Source organism: Notolepis coatsorum, assembly GCF_963971535.1.
Source record: "Notolepis coatsorum genome assembly, chromosome: 1".
Classification (NCBI taxonomy): domain Eukaryota; kingdom Metazoa; phylum Chordata; class Actinopteri; order Aulopiformes; family Paralepididae; genus Notolepis; species Notolepis coatsorum.
In genome coordinates, this window is record NC_140165.1 from 246347352 (window position 1) to 246367556 (window position 20205).

At 47.6% G+C, this 20205-nt stretch overlaps 1 protein-coding gene across 1 annotated transcript in view; it reads left to right on the forward strand.

Moving 5' to 3' along the window:
* Window positions 1-264: 264 nt before the first annotated feature.
* Window positions 265-20205, forward strand: part of LOC311224583 (endonuclease domain-containing 1 protein) — a gene marked incomplete at both ends in the record, with an annotated part of 43755 nt that continues 23814 nt past the window's right edge. Inside the window, 3 exons of the mRNA XM_084309618.1 lie at window positions 265-345; window positions 504-604; window positions 12698-12812. Coding sequence (XP_084165744.1) covers window positions 265-345; window positions 504-604; window positions 12698-12812 — 297 coding nt within the window. The remainder of the gene's footprint in view (window positions 346-503; window positions 605-12697; window positions 12813-20205) is intronic.

Here is a 20205-nt window from a genome sequence, read left to right on the forward strand (position 1 = left end):
GTAACGTATAATATAACCGATAGGGCATACAGACCCCCTGCACCTGCTCATTATTCATATATTCAGAGTTAATTATATTGTTTACACTGCTTATTTTTATCTTAATATTGTTGTATTGCCTGTATGTCCTCTACTGCTACTACCATGCCCGTACCTGTACCTCCCCTCCCCCTCCCCCGTGCTTCTATGATGCCCAAATTTCCCCCAAGGGGATCGATAAAGGAATATCTTATCTTATCCCGGCTACCTAGATCTCCCGTCAAGATGAAGAGCTCCGCGGTCCTGTGCGCTCTCCTCCTCTCCCTCGTCACTCGGGCTCTTGCCGACGTCGTGGCCAACTTCCAGGTCGGTGCCTTTTCCGTCAATCGATCTCAAACTTGCATCAGTCATCAATACTCAGAGACGCCGAGCGTTGAACGCTGCGCCTGAAGCAGGTGGTCAGCCTCCTCTCCTCCCGGGGGCGACACTCATCACGTAGCCGGCGTTGTGTTCTGTTTCTCCAGGACGTACCAGAGTGCATGGAGTACTTCTACCAGGGCAAGGTGCCAGTGTGGGGGGAAGCCACGCCCGGCGCTGCCCGTCTCTGCCAGCGCTTCCGCAACAGGTACCGCCTCTTCCTCTTGGGATGCGGCAGGCAGGGTATTTTTCTTTTTTTTTTTTTTTTTTTTTTTACTTACATTTTTATTAACATTTATAGACAAACAACACTTACACAAAAATGTAACTAACAACACAATAAGAAAGAATGCAGTGCACATAAATGGTTACATGGTTAGCATGGTTAGTTACCTGGTTCCACTTCAGTTGTTTTTCAAATCAAATCAAATCAAATTTATTTATAGGGCCCGACAACACACGTTAATGTCCCCATGGGCCGTACAGATCTTCTTTAAACAAGTCAAGAAGAAAACATAACAATAAGTCAAGAACAGAACAAGAACACCATAAGGTCCAAACATTTTTAGATGAATGCAAATAAATGAAAGAATGCAAGCACTCCCAGACATACCCCACGCGAAGGTAAGGAAAAACTCACTAAAACCTAACAATAGGGAAAAAAGAGAGAGAGGAGAGAAACCTTAGAAGGGCCATTCAAGGGGGGATCTCCCTTCTTAGATGTTGGTGATAGTAGTGTTGCAGACGGACAGTTGGTAAGCATGCACTCATGTGTGTAGTGGAACACAGATGAGTGCATGCAATAGCAACTGTACATTTTGAAAAATTAAAGATAGAGCTAATAGCGATAGCAACTGAACATTTTGAAAGATAGAGCTGATAGCGAATCTATTGATAGCGAATCGCAAAGAGGGTCACGTCCACCCCGTCTTAGTCAAGGGACATTGAACACTCCGGTCGTTGCTCAGGGACAGCCGGAGACAGGGAGATAGGGGTGGCGCAGAGAGGGTCGCGAACTCCCCGACATCATCGCGGGACATCCGGCACTCCGGTCACCACTACGAGACCTCCGGAGACAGGGGGGCACGCAGAGGGGGTCGCAACCTCCCGGCCTTCGTCACGGGACGTCCAACACTCCGGTCAACACTCCAGGACAGCAAGTCATAGGGAGACAGGGAGACGGGACAGGCGTTAGACAGCTCATGAGATTGTAGTAGGCGGACATAGCAATAGATACAAGTGGTAGGCATATATGTGAATGGAGTAGATATATGAAGTAGGCGTATTATGTGAATAGAATAGAAGTACTTAACCCAGCAATGAAACCGCATTGACTGTTAATCTGTTAACAGTCTGTTAATACTGTTAATCAGTTGACAGGACCACGGACAGACGGCGGTGAATAACTGATCCAAGGCCTCGGAGGTGCATGTAGAGCAGTCACTACAATCTTGGCCAAGACCCCGAGGCATCCATCACCTTAGTCAGCGCCAGGAGACGGGCACTCAGAGAGAAGGGGGAGGGGGGGGGGGGAAGGGGGGGGGGAGAGGGGGGGGGGAAGAGTTAGAGAGTTCCCATGTTTGTGGTGCTGCAAAGGAGCAGACATGTAGTACCCTGTAGTGCCATGTAGTACCATGTAGTACCCCGTAGTGCCATGTAGTACCCTATAGTACCCTGTAGTGCCATGTAGTACCCTGTAGTACCCTGTAGTACCCTGTAGTGTCATGTAGTACCCTGTAGTGCCCTGTGGTACCCTGTAGTGCCATGTAGTGCCACGTAGAGCCATGTAGAGCCATGTAGTACCCTGTAGTGCCATGTAGTACCATGTAGTACCATGTAGTACCCTGTACCCTAACTAAACTACCCTGTAGTAAACTACCCAGTGGTACCATGTAGTACCCTGTACCATAACTAAACTACACAGATTAATCTAAAGGTCAGTCCCCGACCAGGTGAGATCAGGGTAGGTTGAAGGAGAGAGAGAAAAGATGAGTCTTAAGCAGGGATTTAAAAGCTTCGACAGAGCAGGCGCCCCTGATGACGGCAGGTAATTTGTTCCACAGGTAGGGACCGCGGTAGACAAAGGCTCTGTGGCCGGCGGATTTCTTTTTAACCCTAGGGGTCGATAGAAGCCCCGCATTTTGTGAGCGCAGAGCACGAGCGGGCGAGTATCGGGAGATGAGATCGGATAGATAGAGCGGTGCAAGCCCATTTAAAATTTTGTAGGTGAGGAGTAGCACTTTAAAGTCAGAACGGGCTTGGATAGGAAGCCAGTGTAGGGCGGACAAAACTGGTGTGATGTGATCAAATTTTCTAGTTCTAGTTAGTATCCGTGCAGCCGCATTTTGCATGAGTTGAAGATTTTTGATGCTTGAATTAGGTAGGCCTGAAAAAAGTGCATTACAGTAGTCCAGACGTGATGAGACAAAAGCATGAATCAGGGTTTCAGCATCAGCCAGAGTTAAAATGGGGCGTATTTTTGCGATATTACGAAGATGGAAGAATGCAATTTTGGTGAAATTTTTTATATGTGCATTAAATGAGAGGGAGGAATCAAAAATGACTCAGAGGTTTTTTATGGTGGAGCTCTGGGATACATGACAGGTATCAAAGTTGAGGGAGATGTCCTGAAACAGGCCTCTGTGGTTTGGGGGGCCAACAATTAACATCTCAGTTTTATCTGCATTAAGGAGTAGAAAGTTTTGCGACATCCATTTTTTGACGGCAAGCAAGCAGGCCTCAAGGTTTTGTAGTTGGGAGGAATCGTTTGGCTTAATAGGTATATATAATTGGGTGTCATCAGCGTAAAAATGAAAGTTTATGCCAAATTTGCGTATGATATCGCCGAGGGGTAGCATGTAAATCGAAAATAGCAAAGGGCCCAGGACAGAGCCTTGTGGGACACCACATTGCACTGGGAGGGTCTCAGATGTTAAATCATTATAGACCACGCAGTGTGTTCTATCAGTTAAATAGGATTTAAACCAAGCTAGTGCGAGACCCCGAATGCCAACATGATTCTCAAGCCGACCTAGAAGAATCGAGTGATCGATAGTGTCAAAGGCTGCACTGAGATCAAGCAATAAGAGCACAGAAGTGAGGTTTGAGTCAAGAGAGAGCAGTAAGTCATTTGTGACTTTGGTAACCGCCGTTTCGGTGGAGTGTAAGGCTCTAAAGCCAGATTGAAATGATTCATTAAGATTATTGTTTGATAAATGGTCAGTAAGTTGCGTTGCGACGATCCGTTCTAACACTTTGGATAGGAATGGAAGATTGGAGATAGGTCTGTAATTTTTCAAGATTAGAGGGTCGAGGTTCGGTTTTTTAAGTAGTGGTTTAATGACTGCTGATTTAAAGGCCAGGGGCACCACGCCAGTAGACAAAGAGGTGTTGAAGATATTGAGTAGGGCAGGGCCTAGAGTTGGGAAGAGTTTTTTGATGAGAGTTGCTGGGAGAGGGTCAAACAGACAGGTTGAAGGTTTAGCCGCGCCAACCAGTTTAGAGAGGGCACTAAGTGAGACGTTTTCAAGGCAGCATAGCGTATGACTGGAATCAAAGTCAGGGGGAATGCCCGTCAAAGGTTGGGAGGGACTCTGATTGTTGAGTAAAGCAACAATTTCATCTCTAATGAGGTCAATTTTCTTGGTAAAAAATTTCATGAATTCGTTAGCCGAGAACGCATGGTTTAGGGCACTTGGTTGTTTCTGCGTAAGTTTTGCAACTGTGTCAAACAGAAACTTTGAGTTGTTTTTGTTTTCATTTATGAGCCTGGAAAAATAAGAGGTTTTGGCAAGTGAGAGTGCCTTTTTGTAGTTACGTAAACTATCATTCCAGGCGAGGCGGAATACTTCGAGTTTGGTCGAAGTTTGCGACAAGCCTTTTTAAAGGAGCGCGTTTCCTCCGTAAACCAGGGAGTTAGTTTTTGCGGAGCACGTTTAATTTTAGGTTTAAGGGGAGCGACAATGTCGAGCGTGCTACGAAGGGCGGCATTAAGTTTGTCTGTAAAGAGATCAAGGGGGCCAGAGTAAGAGAGGAAGGGAGAGAGGGTGTCTGGTAGGCAGTTAACTAGAATTGGGACAGTTGAGGCGTTAATACGACGGCTCATGTAGGATTCTACACTGTCTGGGCGAGAAACCGTCAGATCAATTTGAAATTTGATGAGGTAGTGGTCTGAGAGAGCAGGAACATAGGGGGAGACGGTCAAATTTGACACAGTGAGACCGCGGGCTAGGACTAGGTCAAGGGTGTTCCCACCACTGTGAGTGGGTTGGTCAACGATTTGAATGAGACCGACAGAGTCAATGATGTCGGTAAAAGCCTTATTTAGGGGATCTAGAGTTTTATTGGAATGAATGTTAAAATCACCAACAATTAAAATGTTATCTGAGCGCATAACAAGCTCAGAGATGAAAGTTGAAAATTCATCTAGGAAGAGGGTGTAAGGGCCTGGGGGGCGGTATAGGACAGCCATTACAAAGGATGCAGTGGAGGTAGGAATCAGACCGCCACACTTTCTGTTGGGTGGAGAGGGATGCAACAGGAGCACCTCAAACGAGGAAAACTTACAGTTTGCGTCGGATGTAAAGTTGTGCTTAGAGTCATAAATTAGAGCAACTCCGCCTCCTTTCTTGGAGGTGCGTGCGATGTGGGAGCTACTAAAATTAGGGGGTGAGGCCTCGTTTAAGGGCAGAAAGTAATTAGGTTTAAGCCAGGTACTTAATACAAAGACTGATTGTGTACCGCCCTTAAACAGGTATACAAATATAATACCTACTCAAAAAAATAAATACTGACTAAGGCATACATGTGTGATATGGGTCCAGAGACCCACCTTGAACTTCTTTCTTCCCTTATCCTTCGCCTTTTTTTTTTTTATTAAATTTCTCTTTGCCTTTTGATTCACCCATATACAAACCACATCATCCATGAGTATTAATACAACACTGTTAAACAGACATAAATAATAAAGTACAAAAAACATAAAACAATTGTAATACCCAAATTAAATTAGAAAATACTAACTAAAGCAAAAGTGTGTGACATGGGTTCAGAGACCCTTCTTGAACTTCTTTCCTCCTTTACCCTTCGCCCTCTTGTGTTGCATTTGGTTCTTCCTCTGTGATGTCGTTTTCGTTCCCTTTATAATCCTCCCACTTTACCCATCTTTCCCCAAATTTCTCTTCCTGTAGCCTCAGCATGTTTGTTATCCTCTCCATATCCTGTATCTCCTCTACTATTCCTACCCATTGTGCTATTGTCGGTGGGTCTTCCTTGTACCACAGTCTCGTTATTGCTTTTCTGGCCGGTATCAACATTATCTTGATTAAATACTTGTCCCCCCCCTGTATTCCCTCGTGTGTCAGGTCCCCTAAGTAAAGCACCAGTCCCGTTTGTGGTAATCCGTATCCTAATATTCTGATCATTGCCTCCCCTATCTCCTCCCAATACCCCTTCAGCTTCTGACATCCCCAGAATATGTGCGTGTGATTTGCCCCCTCCTTCCCACACATCCTCCAGCATGCTCTTTGTGTTGGTGCATATTTTCCCTTCAACTCTGGGGTTATAAAGAATCTGATTATGTTTTTCCATCCAAACTCTTTCCATATCCTCGATCCTGTTGTTGAATGTTGCACCTCGCATATGTTACCCCATTCCTTCCCTGTTATTCCTATCTCTAGTTCTCTCTCCCATTTCTCCCTTATGTAGTCTGTCGTGTGTCCCTTGCTGGTCATTATAGCCCGGTACAGTGCTGATATTACCCTTCCTTTCCCTCCTTCGTATGCCCTTACTATCATCCTAATTATTCCATTCTGTTCTTCGTCCTTGTCCCCTCTTATTTCTTTATTATAGTAATCTCTAATCTGTAGATATCTGAAGTGGTCCCTGTTTTCTAGTCCAAATTTCTCCTTTAGTTTTTGTAACGTTTGCATTTCCCCCTTCTCTATCATTTTGCATATCGCTGTTGCCCCCCCCCCCCCCCCCCCTCTCCCACCTCCTGAATCCGTGGTCCAACCTCCCTGGCTTGAATCTCTTGTCATGTGCTACCCATCTCAGAACCCCTGTCTGTTTCTCCAATTTGTGTGTTTTTACTACTCTGTTCCATATGGTCAAGGTGCATTTGGTGATTGGATCTAACAGTCCCTCCTTTTCTTTGAATAGTTCCCTATCTCCCACCAGAGCTTGTATCTTGTATCCCTCCCCTTCTTTTTCAATGTCTTTCCATCTTGCCTCATATCTGTCGTTACACCAGCACGTCACTGCTCTCAGTTGTGCTGCATAATAATAATCTTGTAGGCTGGGTACTGCCATCCCTCCCTCTTCCTTTGGTAGTTGTAGTGTTTTATATCTGACCCGTGGTCTTCTCCCCGCCCATATGAACCTCGATATCAGTCTGTCCCACTCCCTGAATTGATTCTATGGTATTTGTATCGGTAGCGACTGGAACAGGTACAGTAATCTTGATAGTATGTTCATTTTAATGACCTCTATTCTTGAATTGAAGTCCAAGGGCATTACTGTCCATCTCTCTAAGTCTCTCTTGATGTTCTGATTTATCTGTGTATAGTTCGCCTCAAACAGTTTCCCCACCCCTCTCGTGATGTTCACCCCTAAGTATTTAATCTTGTCCATGTCCCATCTTATCCCGTACTGTTCCCTAATTTCCGTCGTTGGGGTATAGTTCCATGCTAAGGTCTGTGTCTTTGTCACGTTTAGTTTGTATCCTGAGTAGTGGCCATATTCCTTCAGTAGATCCATCAGTGCCGGGAAGCTCTTGTCTGGTTGTCTCATGTATACTATCACGTCGTCCGCAAATAGGCCTAGTTTATATTCCGTTCCCTTTATCCTTACTCCCTTGATGTCCTCGTTCTGTCTGATCAGTTGTGCCAGTGGTTCTATGAAAACTGCGAAGAGCGTTGGTGATAGACAACATCCCTGTCTGGTAGCCCTCTCTAATCTGATTCTATCCGTCAGGCTGCCATTCACCTTAACCCTCGCTGTCGGTTCTTGATATAGCGCCTTGATCATCTTCATTGCCCTCCCATTCAGTCCGAATCTCATCAATGTTTTATATAAAAATGTCCAACTCACACTGTCGAATGCTTTTTCTGCATCTAGGCTAATCAATACCGCACTACCTCCTTGTTTTTGTATCTCCTCCACTATGTGTAATGTCTTTCTCACGTTGTCCTGTGTCTGTCTCCCTTTAATAAATCCAGTTTGATCTTCATCTATAATGTCTGGCATAAACGTCTCGAATCTTTTTGATATTATTGATGTATACATCTTGTAATCCACATTGAGTATGGACACAGGTCTGAAACTACTACATAATTCTCTATCCTTCCCTTCCTTCGGTATCGTGGTGATTATGGCTTCCTTCCACGAGGGGGGCATTTTGCCCTCTTCCATCGTGTGTCTGAATGCCGCCCCTAATATGGGTGCTAATTCTGTTTTAAATGTCTTGTAGAATTCCGATGGGAATCCGTCGCTCCCTGGAGATTTGTTGTTTTTAGCTCTACTAATTGCCTCTTCCATTTCTCGTTCCGTAATTATTTTATTTAATTCTTCATTCTGTTCTTTCCCTATCGATGGTAACTCTAGCTTCTCCAGATAAGCTTCTATTTCCTCTTCTCCCGCTGCCTTTGGCTGTGTGTATAGCTTCTCATAGTATTCTCTAAATGTCCTCTCTATTTCAGCTGGGTCCCTCAATACTTCATTAGTCTTTGTATCCCTTATTGTGTGTATCGTGTTTAGCTTCTGTTGCGTCCTAATTCTCCTAGCCAACAGTCTGGTCGCTTTTGGTCCCCCTTCATAGTACATTTGTTTCATGAACCTCGCTTTCTTTTCTATTTCCGTCAATAATTCCCTATTTATCCTGGCCTTTACTTCCTTGATTTCTCCGAGCGTTTCTTGTTCTTTTGATATCTGGTGTCTCCTCTCTAGATCCTTCAGCTTCCCTATCAGATTGTGATATGTCTCCGTTCTGGCCTTCTTCAGCATTGCTGTCTTCTCCATCAATTTCCCCCTTATCACCACCTTCAGTGTGTCCCATAGAATGTTCGGGTCTACCTCCCCGTTGTCATTTTCCTCCTTATACCTGGCTATCTCCTCCTTGATCTGACTCACCACCCCCTTGTTATTTAGTATTCCTACAGATCGTGTTCCTCCGTCTCCCTTCTAGATCTACTGTCAGATATATGGCACTGTGATCCGATATGTCCGCTACTCCTATTCTATTCTCCCGTACCCTATAACTGTCCCCCGTCGTCATCAAAAAATTGTCTATTCTCGCATATGTCACGTGTGGGTGTGAGTAATGTGTGTATTCCCTGTCCATGGCGTGCATCCCCCTCCAAACGTCCGTAATTCCCATTTCTGTCATTTGAATATTCATATATCTGCTGATTTGTGTCCGTCTCTTGTTAGTACTCGTGGTGTCTATGTCGTGATTCAGTACCACATTAAAATCTCCCGCGCATATCAATATCCCTTCTAGTTCCATCACTATCATATCAAAAATTTTCTCATATAGCTCCCTCTCACTCTCCGGTGGTGCATACACATTCACTAACGTTACCATTTGACCCTCCATTTTCCCCTTCACCAGAACAAATCTTCCCTCCTTGTCTCTTACTTCCTTGATCAATTCAAATTTGACTGTGTTTTTGATTAACGTAATTACTCCTCTCCTCAGGGTCCGTTTAAAGGAACTATAGTATGCATTTTCATATCCAAATCTTTTCAGTTTCTCATGATCCTGTGTTATCAAATGTGTCTCCTGCAAAAAAATCACTTCCATCTCACTTTTTTTTACACTTCAACATCACTTTGCCCCTCTTTATCGTATTATTCATTCCATTAACGTTTAACGACATCATTTTTATCCCTTTAACCTTTGTCATCTTTCTTCTTCTTTCGTCTGTTAGTCCCCCCCATGTCACAGTTATTCCCCCCTCCGGTTGTAGCCTCCGCTCTCTTCACCGAATACATATAATGATTAACATAAATAAAAAACATAAACTTTACATAAAGTGCTCCCAAGGCGTTCGGGGGGGTCCCTTTGTCCCCCCCTGTCCCCTGCTGGTGGGTGAGGAGTAACTGCTCTCCTAGTGAGAGGCCTCCTCCTGACGGCTTGGGGGTCTGAAACCCTTGCCCCCATCCGCTCGTCATATTTGTCCAGCCTTCTTACTGTTTTTAGTGCTGTCGAGCTCCTGGTCAAAAGCGCTCTGTCTTTCATTCTGTTCAAAGATCCCCATTTCCTAGGTCCCTCTCAATGTGGCTCATATGTTCCAATGTCTCTCCTTCCTCCTAAACACGTGTGTGGTGTCCTCTGTGTACCCCTCTTACTTTCTTTTCCTCCCCTCTATTTTCTATGTGATGTTTATTTATCCCCTTAATTCCTTCCAACTGTGTCACTCGCAGCGTGTGTCTATGTATTTGTTTCAATATGTTCTGCGTTCCGTCTATTATACCTAATTATATTTCCATTTATTTCCTTCATCAGTATGTGTATTATGTGTCCATGTTTATGTTATGTTTGTTCCTATATCCTGCCTCTACCTGGGAATGTGTGTTCATGTATATGTTATTTCAGTTTCTATATTTTGTCTCTATTTGGATAGTTTTTTCAATCTCTTGTGCGTGTACTCATCCGTTCGTCTCCTCCCGCCTCCTCTCCCCTCCTTCTCCGTCTCTGGCCTCCTCGTCTGTCTCCGCCTTCGGTCTGTCACGTCTCACCTCGGCCTTCTCCTCTCTCCTCCCTCCTCTCCCGGGTTTCGGTCTCCTACTCTGGACCACCTGCGTGCTTTCTCCAATCTCTGCTGCAGGCTCAGCATCTGGTCCTCCTGTCTCCTTCCTTCTCCGTCCTCCGCCATCTGCATCCCCCGTCGCCTCATCTCCCCCGCCGCCTCCCGCGCCGTCGCGTATGTCACCGTCCCTTCCTTCCAGTGAATCCTTAGCGAGGTCATGGGTGATTGGAATTTCATTCCGTTTTCTTTCAGAATTCTCTTCAGTCCCGCGTAAGATCTGCGTGTTATTGCCACCGCTGTCGAGTAATCGTGGTCAAACGACAGTCTTTTCCCCTCGATTTCTATCTTCTTGGTCCACGCGGTTCTGAGTACCAATTCCTTAACCTCGAATCTCAGAAAGTTAATAATCACCGCCCTCGGTGGTCTGTCCGGTTGTGGTCTCGGAGCCAACGCCCTGTGGGCCCTCTGTATCTCCATTTTTTCCAGTCCCGTCTCCTTCAGTTGTTCTTTGATAAGCTTTTCCACATATTGGGTCACCGATTCCCCTTCGACTCCTTCTTTCAATCCCCATATTCTGATGTTATTTCTCCGTGACCTCCCCTCCATGTCCGACATCTTTGTCTCCATCTTTTCTTGTTGTTGAATCGCACTTGTTAATACCTCGTGTATCTCTGTGTTCCATTCTTCTGCTTGCGCCATTCTTGTTTGTAACTCGGTTACGTTTCTGTCCTGCTCCGCCATCTTCCCCTCCACCATTTTGAGTTCTGCATTTATTTCACCTCTGAAGTCCTCCTGTTCCTTCCTCAATTCCTCCCGTAACTTCCCAATATTGTTCCTTATCGTGTCCGTGTTCAGTTTTATGGTCGCTGTTATGGTCGCCAATATCCCGGCCTGCATGACCACGGCCCATCCTGGCATTCCCGTGTTTGTCCCAGCCGACCCTCCTCCTTCCTCCGCCTGTCCCTTCTCGGTCTCGCTTCGGGGGCTCTGCTCCATCAAACTCTCCTCTTCCCGTGAGTCTTCCATTTCTCTCTCCTTCACAATTGTTTTTTCCTCCTTCCTTCTCGTTTGCATCTTCATTTTTATTCACTTTTCGGGTCCCTTTTTATCCGTTTTTCACTCTTTTGACCAGGAGCTCCACCGCATGCGTGTTACCCGTCTGCTCTCATACCGGAAGTCTTTTATTTATTTTTTTAAGGGATTTTTGGTTCTGTGGAATGTGTGCAATGGAGAAGGACAGAGCATGTGGGAGGACGGAGAGATAGAGGAATGTATGTGTGTGTGTGTGTGTGTGTGCGTGCGTGCGTGCGTGCGTGTGTGTGTGTGTGTGTGTGTGTGTGTTGGGAGGAGGGGGGGGGGGTGTAGTAAGTATAAAGTAAGTATACTATAGTTATGATCTATAGTATGCATATGTGGTACATGCATGTATCCTTGAGCAACTGTTATACAGCATGAGCACCCAGTGACCTGAACTGTCTGTGACCTGAACTGTCTGTGACCTGACCTGTCTGTGACCTGAACTGTCTGTGACCTGACCTGTCTGTGACCTGACCTGTCTGTGACCTGAACTGTCTGTGACCTGAACTGTCTGTGACCTGAACTGTCTGTGACCTGAACTGTCTGTGACCTGACCTGTCTGTGACCTGACCTGTCTGTGACCTGACCTGTCTGTGACTTGAACTGTCTGTGACCTGACCTGTCTGTGACTTGAACTGTCTGTGACCTGACCTGTCTGTGACTTGAACTGTCTGTGACCTGACCTGTCTGTGACTTGAACTGTCTGTGACCTGACCTGTCTGTGACCTGAACTGTCTGTGACCTGACCTGTCTGTGACCTGAACTGTCTGTGACCTGACCTGTCTGTGACTTGAACTGTCTGTGACCTGAACTGTCTGTGACTTGAACTGTCTGTGACCTGAACTGTCTGTGACCTGACCTGTCTGTGACTCTACCTGTCTGTGTGTTGAACTGTCCCAGTGTGTTGAACTGTCCCAGTGTGTTGAACTGTCCCAGGCTGCAGGAAGGGGGAAATAAACTGGAGTTACTGTTTACACCAGTTTATTCTAGTACATGGACTGTAGATACATTATGACTACAGAATGTGTTCAGTCATTTGAATAATGTAGCTAAACCTGACCTGTGACCATCTTTCTTTTTTACAATCTATACAACTTTCTGCAAAATGTGTACATAAATTATCCAGTGCAATAACTTGTGCAATAATGAATTTGTGGATAAGAGCAACGTGCTAATCTACTGTACAATTAATATGCAATCTACAATTAACATGCAATCTACAATTACCGTGGCAATCTACAATTAAGGTGCAATCTATCATTAACATGCAATCTACAGTTAACGTGCAATCTACCATTAACATGCAATCTACAATTAACGTGCAATCTACAGTTAACGTGCAATCTACCATTAACGTGCAATCTACAATTAACGTGCAATCTACAGTTAAGGTAATCTACTCCAGCACTATCATTTAGAATGTGAGATGATTGCTGTATAACCTGACATATAAATCCTCCTAACCACACCACCAGGTACCACTTTGCCACGCTGTACGACACCAACCACTGCATCGCTGTCTACTCTGCCTACCACTTCCAGGACAGCCAGGGCGGCGGCAGGGAGAAGCGCTGGTTCGTTGAGCCTCAGGTCAGTACCACCTGTCAGCCAGGAGCGCAAAGTCACCTCATTTTTTTTTTTGATCCACTTTTTCTCCCATTTTTCTATATTTTCTCCCATTCCAATTTCGTATCATCCAATTCAACCCTCCCCTGTCACGAACGCTGTTTCTTGCCTCCCACAAGCCGGCTGCAATGTGGACTAAGTCATACATAGCACAAGTCCCCTCCGGTACTTGAGGTAACAGCAGTCGCATCTTTTCACCTGCGCAGCTCGATCTCTCAGTGTCGAGGAGTAACGCGTGGGAGGCTCACGCTGCCCCCGACACTTCCTGATTCTACTGCGCAGGCGCACCAACCGACTTGTAGGAGTCGCTTGTTCACAACGTTCGATCCCCACCCTTCAGTTTTCCCTCCCCGTAATACGGCCAATGTGTATTACTGCGGACGACCAGCTAAACTGAAAACAATGTGGAGAGCTGGATTCGAACACGCGAATCCTAGCGTCTCCACACTGGTGGCGAGTGCCTTGCCCACTACACCACCTAGCCGCCCTGCAAAGTCACCTCATTTTAGCTTTTCTTGCATAATTTTTTTTTTGCATTTTGTACTTTAGGTTGTACTTTAGTATGTATGTATATAACCTAGTTATATGAGTACTGGCTGAGCGTCCTGCTCTTCGCCATCGAGATATACCTCATCTCCAGTACCTAGTGTACTCCATCAACGAATAAAAAACAATACACCCAGCACCTGCCAGGCCCCGCCCTAGTGACGTACTATATAGCACTAGGCGTGGTCACCACTCGCTCTTCCTTGGAAAAAAACGTTTCCAAAGAAAAGTTTCCCCAAGGGACCTCAGGGCAAGCTAAGAGCAGGACGCTCAGCCAATACTCATATAACTAGGTTATATACATTTAATCGTTATATTAGTCGTACTGGCGAATCGCGTCCTGCTCTTCGCCATCGAGATATGGGGACAGAGCAGACGCGAGGACCGACAAATGCACCCCCTGAGGACCCGAAAGCCCACATCAGGGGGGAGGGGAGTCCCGTCACCCCATCCTTCCTAATGAAGAGGGGGCAGCAGTCAACTCCACCCGAGTGCAAACAAGAGGGAACTAGAACCTCTTGAACGCACAGCACAGGCGGAACCGCATGTGACACAACACATTGTGGCCCACACCCACACACTCCTGCTACCCCACCATAGGACGGGATGCAGGAGAGGTCCCAGACCTCAGAACCGTCTGGGAGACAGAACCCCCGGTCATGTCCATGAGGTAAAACCTTACGAAGGGACCCGGTGAGGACCATGAAGCCGCAGCACAGATGTCCTCCACCGAGGCCCCACCCAGTAGGGCGGCAGAGGCCGCCACCCCACGAGTGGAGTGCGCCCTGACGCCCCCAGGGGGAGCCAGCCCGGCCAACATGTAGCAAAGGGCAATGCCCATGCACAACCAATGGGACAGGCGCTGTTTCGACAGTGCCTTACCAGCACGAGAGCCACTGTAACAGACAAAGAGCTGATCGGTAGCCCTGAGGCCCTGAGTACCCTCACCGTCGAAGCCAACAGTCTATCAAGGAGAGACTGAAGGAAAATGGGACAGCATCCAGGGGGCAGGACACCGGGTCCCTGCCCCCCACCTTACACCACTCTTGGAACCAGGGATTAAAGCAAAAAAAAATCTCCTGACTGAACTTTTTTTCTGGCCAAGTCATATTCTTATTTTAACCTCTACTGTATTTTTTTTAATAGTGTTAGCGTTTTAAGGGAGCCTACTTGTAGAGCGAGCCTACTGTCCTGACTGTGACTATAGACCCTACTGTTGTGTGCTGGAGAGCGTGAATGCAAGTCTTGTGGCTAGCTTCTGATTGATGGCGAGCTAGCACCTCTCCCCACTTTGAACCATGAACTAAACGGCTTGTTATCATACAAACAAGGGACTAAACACGTTTCGCAATTATGCCACAACAACAATGGACAGTCTCCTCCCCACCGTTTGTATATATTTATTTACCACCCACTCACTCACCCCCTCCTAATGTACAGTCTCCTCCTCATCATATGTATATATTTACTGTTAGGATCTCTGGGTAACAGTACTGTATATTTGCATATCGTATATGTGACAAAATGTAACAGTACTATTACTATATACCTGTAAGGCATGTATGTCCCTATGTCATAAATGTCATGTATGTTGTGTATGTCATAAATGTCACTATGAATTGAAAATGGGGGACCCTGATGATGTAAACAAGACAAACGCCTTTCTCTGGTCTACATCCCCTTAACAATTGTGTGTATTGCTACTGGATTTACAAGATCCAGAGTGAATGAATGAATGAAAACTTTATTTAATACACGAGACCCTCTTATTGGGACCAAGTAAGGTTGTCGATAATCCAATGTATAGTTACAACCCCCCCCCATCCCACCCAACCACATCCAATGTACAGTTTCTTCGTCAAATGTATATACTCTTTTTAGACTATTTTTGTATCACAAACAATAGGCTACTGTATTTGTAAATCTGGTATGTCATAAATGTATAGATGTAGCAGTATTGTCTATCTGTATGTCATGTGTGTCATATATGTTATGATGAACTGAAAATGGGGGACCCTGATGTAAACAAGACGAAAGTCTTTCTCTGGTCTGCATCCCCTTAACAATTGTGTGTATTGAGCTGTACTGTACCCATTCTGCAATCTGTTAATAACAATCAATCAATATTTAACAGATTGCAGAATGGGTACAATACAGTACAGCTCAATACACACAATTGTTAAGGGGATGCAGACCAGAGAAAGACGTTCGTCTTGTTTACATCAGGGTCCCCCGTTTTCAATTCATAGTGACATACATGACATACAGGTATATAGTAATGTTACATTTGTGACATATATGATATGCAAATATACAGTACTGTTACCCAGAGATCTCCCGGACAAATGGGAGAAAGACGTTTATTGAGCTTAAAAACAATTGATAACGCAAATAACGTTCTGATTAACAAAGTCATTCGTTTTGTGGCATTAACGTTATCTAGATTTATCAACATTCATACATTTATCAGAAAGCGAGCGGCGCAAGCACACACACGAAACACCACCAACAACAACAACAACAACAACAACACACTGCTTGTCGCGTAAATAACGTTCTGATTAACAAAAGGCATTCGTTTTGTGGCATTCACGTTACCTATATGTATCAATAGCAATAGTAATATATATGTTTCTTTAGACTAGAATAAGTCAAATGAACTTACGGTCTCGTAAAAGTTGCCGCATGTTGTTGATGAGTCAAGTTTACTCGCGAGTAGAGCTAGACGCTAGAGAGTCTCAAAATGGGCGCTTCCCATTGGTGCTGAGCACAGCGGAGGCGGGTGAAAGGGCTGTAAACTCAGAACAATCTCGCCTTCTGGTTGGTTGCATTTGCCTGAGAATTTGCCGATTGCTCGCAAATGACTGTTTGGTGCGGCCGCGGTAGGGGAAAAAAGGATATTTGACGCCTCTGATTGGCTCAGGTTAAAATCCGTCACGACTCCGAATCAAATGACGGAATCTCCAAATCAAATGGACGGATATCCGTCCCAAGACGGAACGCTTTAATGCCTGTGGAACATACGCCACCTACCCGCGTAAATCGCGATAGTGGAGGGAGCATGCGCATTCCGGATGGTGTCAACCACAGAAGGGTCCATCCTCTCCAGACTCACCCTCTCACCAGCCAAACCATCAGAGGTTGGCGCATCACCGGGGGCTGAAACAGCGACCCGTACGCTTGAGAGAGGGCCCTCGCCGACCAAGGAACAGGCCACGGCGGGGCTACCAGTAGCTGGATCAGGACCGGGAACCACACAGCTGTGCCCCGGTCCGGCGCAACCAGGATCACGGTCCTGCGCCCGCTCCGTACCCGCTCCAACAACTGACTCAACATGGGGGGGAAAGGCGTACAGAAGCCCGGGCGGCCATGGATACATCGAGAAGGCATCCACCCCCAAGGGAGGATTGTCTTCCCGACTGACCGAGAACCACAAGGGGCACTTGTGAGATTGTCTGCTCGCAAACAGATCCACTGAAGCTTCCCCGAAGCGATCCCAGATCTGCCTGACTATGTCTTGGCGCAGTTCCCACTCGTCGCAACGAGGACCGCCCCGAGACATCATATCCGCGCCCACATTCTCCTTGCCAGAGATGTGGAGCGCCGTCAGACTGCGCAGACTGCGAGATGCCCATAGCCAGAGTTCGACCGCCGCCCGGTGCAGACTGGTGGAGCGTGTTCCACCCTGCCTGTTGATATACGCCGCTGCCGTCATACTGTTTGTTCTGACCATAACGTGCTCGCCTACCACCAGGTGGGCGAGCCGTCTGAGGACCAGGAGGACCGCCCTCAATTCCAACACATTGATGTGCAGGGTAGACCAGGCAGCATGGATCGTCCAGCTGCCCCCCACTGCGTCGGTCCGACACGTCCCTCCCCAACCCGTGAGGGAAGCGTCGGTGAAGACCGTGACGTGTGAACGCCTGCTGCCCATGGGGACCCCATTGGTGAGGATACCAGGCCTCCTCCAATGGGCGAGATCCCCCCATATTGACAAAGGAACCGTCAACCGTTTCCATTTGTCCCTCACCGAGTCTATTCTCATACTGGAGAACCACCTCTGTATCCTCCTCATGAAGAGGAGGCCAAGAGGGACCACCGCGTGAGCAGATGCCATCATACCGAGCAGGCGCATCACTTGCAGCGCCGTGACCGTCTTTCCAGGACGGAAACCCCTGAGCGCGTGGAGGATAGACACCCTCCGTTGCTCCGAGAGGGTTACAATCATGGGTCTTGACCTCAGAGTCAAGCCCAAGTACTCCACCTGTTGACTGGGAAGAGGCGTACTCTTCTTCCAGTTCACAGCAAAACCCAGCTTGGTGAGGAATTCCACCACCAGCCTGGTATGAGACCTGGCGACCTCCTCCGACCGGCTGAGGAGCAGAATGTCGTCGAGATAGAATAGAATTCGTATCCCCTGATGACGTAGAGGCTCCAGCGCAGTCTCTACGCACTTGGTGAATGTGCGGGGAGCCAGAGAATAGCCGAACGGCAACCTCTGGTATTCGTACGCTACGCCCTGAAACAGGAACCGTAGGTATTTCCTGTGAGGAGGGAAAATCGGGATGTGAAAATACGCATCCTTCAGGTCTATGGAGGTGAACCAGTCTCCCACTCTGACAGCAAGTAGCAGGTGTTTGACGGTCAACATTCTGAATGGGCTCGCCACAATCAGACGATTGAACGTGGACAGATCCAGTATAGGTCTGATCCCTCCCGTTTTTTTGGGCACCAAAAAATAACGGGAGTAGATGCCTGACATCGCGTCCTCTCTCGGGACCACGACTACGGCCTGCTTCGCCAACAGAGATTGGATCTCGACGGCCAGAGCTGTCACTGCTGCTGACCCTGACAATAGGGTCTGCACCAAACCTGAGAACGGAGAGTTGGGTTGTGCGAACTGCAAAACAAGCCCCAGCCTCAACGTTCTCTCTACCCATCTCAACAAACGGCATTCTTGTCGCCATATGTGATAATAATCCCAGAGCGCACCCGCCGTCAACTGACGCTGGGCCGCAAGGAACAGCAGATAGGTGGCCCGGTCCCTCCCGCTGTGCGTAGCCTCTGAACCCGCCAAAGCGGACAGGGCGGTCGCACCCAAGGGGGGACCCCGACAGAAAGGGCCGGTTTGATACGGGAGAAGCTGCCATCAAACTAGTTGACACACGCTCCCCCACTGAACACCCCTCTAGAGCATGCTGAGGAGTTGTTCCGCAGCCAGACATGCAAGGCGTGAGGACCCCATGGGTTCCTACACACCGTAGCCCTGCAGTGATATTGCTACCACCCAAATCACACGTGCCTCTTCTTTGCAGACCACTGCCGATCTCGCGGGAGTGGGAGGCATCAACGTGATACCCCGCCTGGCGAAGGCGAGGTCGGGGTAACCCGTGCTGAGCATTCATACGAAGAGGCCTCGAGTCCCCCTGCTGACCACTGTAAATAGTGGCAGCCGTAACACCAGGCTCACCAATCACACAACGTGTGGCGCGGGAGCCACGTGACAGCACAACATTCTCACGGACAGACCCAGGCTCAGCCATCAACTGAGTGTCAGCCCCTGTCCCCATGAGAAGCGAAACGTGGGGCTGCATGCACTTCAAAGAAGGTTCGCGGCCCGCAGCCAAAGGAAAACGATCAGAGCCCCTCTTCCGCTGGTGACGGAGAAAGGAGTGATCGGGGAGCGGGCTGTTTGCGGCAGAATGGCGACGGTTTGTATATTCCAAGCCGAGTACATCCAACATGGCCGATCCCTCGGTTGCCAAGGCTGTCGGCCTTGTGGACCCCTGTTGACTCTCCGCCCAGGGTACCACTGGCGGGGGAAACATGGCCGCCTGTCGAGGGCCTCGCCACAGTCGCTGACGAGGCCGTGCTCCAACCTCTGGCTGCATAGCGTGAGGCGGTGTGGGACCTAGGTCAACAACCGCCTGCGTCTCCGCAGAACAACCAAAGAGTCCCTCTGTGGAAAAAGGAGCCGTGAGGAGAGAAAACCTTTCTTCTTCCCCAAGAGGAGATTGCTCCAACCAGAAATGCCTATTAACAAGCGTTGATAGCATCCTAATCCTCCCCGCAGTTATAGCTTGTGACTGATTCAAGATCTCTATAACACCAAAAACATGCAAAATGTTTTCAGCGTCGGCTGGTCCTGTAGCCCCACTACCCGACGCTAATGTGGACAGAAAAACAGTCAGCTGAGCCACAACACTGGCCGCCGCTAAATTCCATCCTGTAGCAGTATAACTCTCATCAGTCCATACTGCCACCCGCCGGGCCGACTCGCTCTCAAGCGTCGGCTTCCGGGTGGGACACCGTTCAACCCCGCCAGGGCACAGGATCGATGCTACCTGGCTACCTAGCCACGGCACACCCGCCCTGCACCCTGTTGTCAACCCATTCACCCGTAAAAAGGGTAAATAGGACTCAGCAAAACCGCCCACATTAGCTACCGACTGACCTTCATCAATGAACCGGTTGAGAGGAGGGAAAAGCGGCAACATCCCACAGCGGGGAACATTAGAACAGTGACCCAGCATTATAGCATTAGTGTTAGCAGCGCGCTCCAGGATCGCCTGGAAAACGTCCACTTCAGGGGAACGTTCACCAAAACATCCCGCCCCTGGCGCCGACACACAACTCGGTTGTGTAACAAAACAACCAGCATTACTAACACTAGCATTAATGCCTGATGACACAGGGCCTACCTGTGTACGAGCCGGCTCGATAGCCAAACCTCGCACGCTGTCCCTCGATCTGCTGCCACAAGACGAGGAAACATCAGGATAGACCCGACGTTGGAACATGCCGCGAAGAT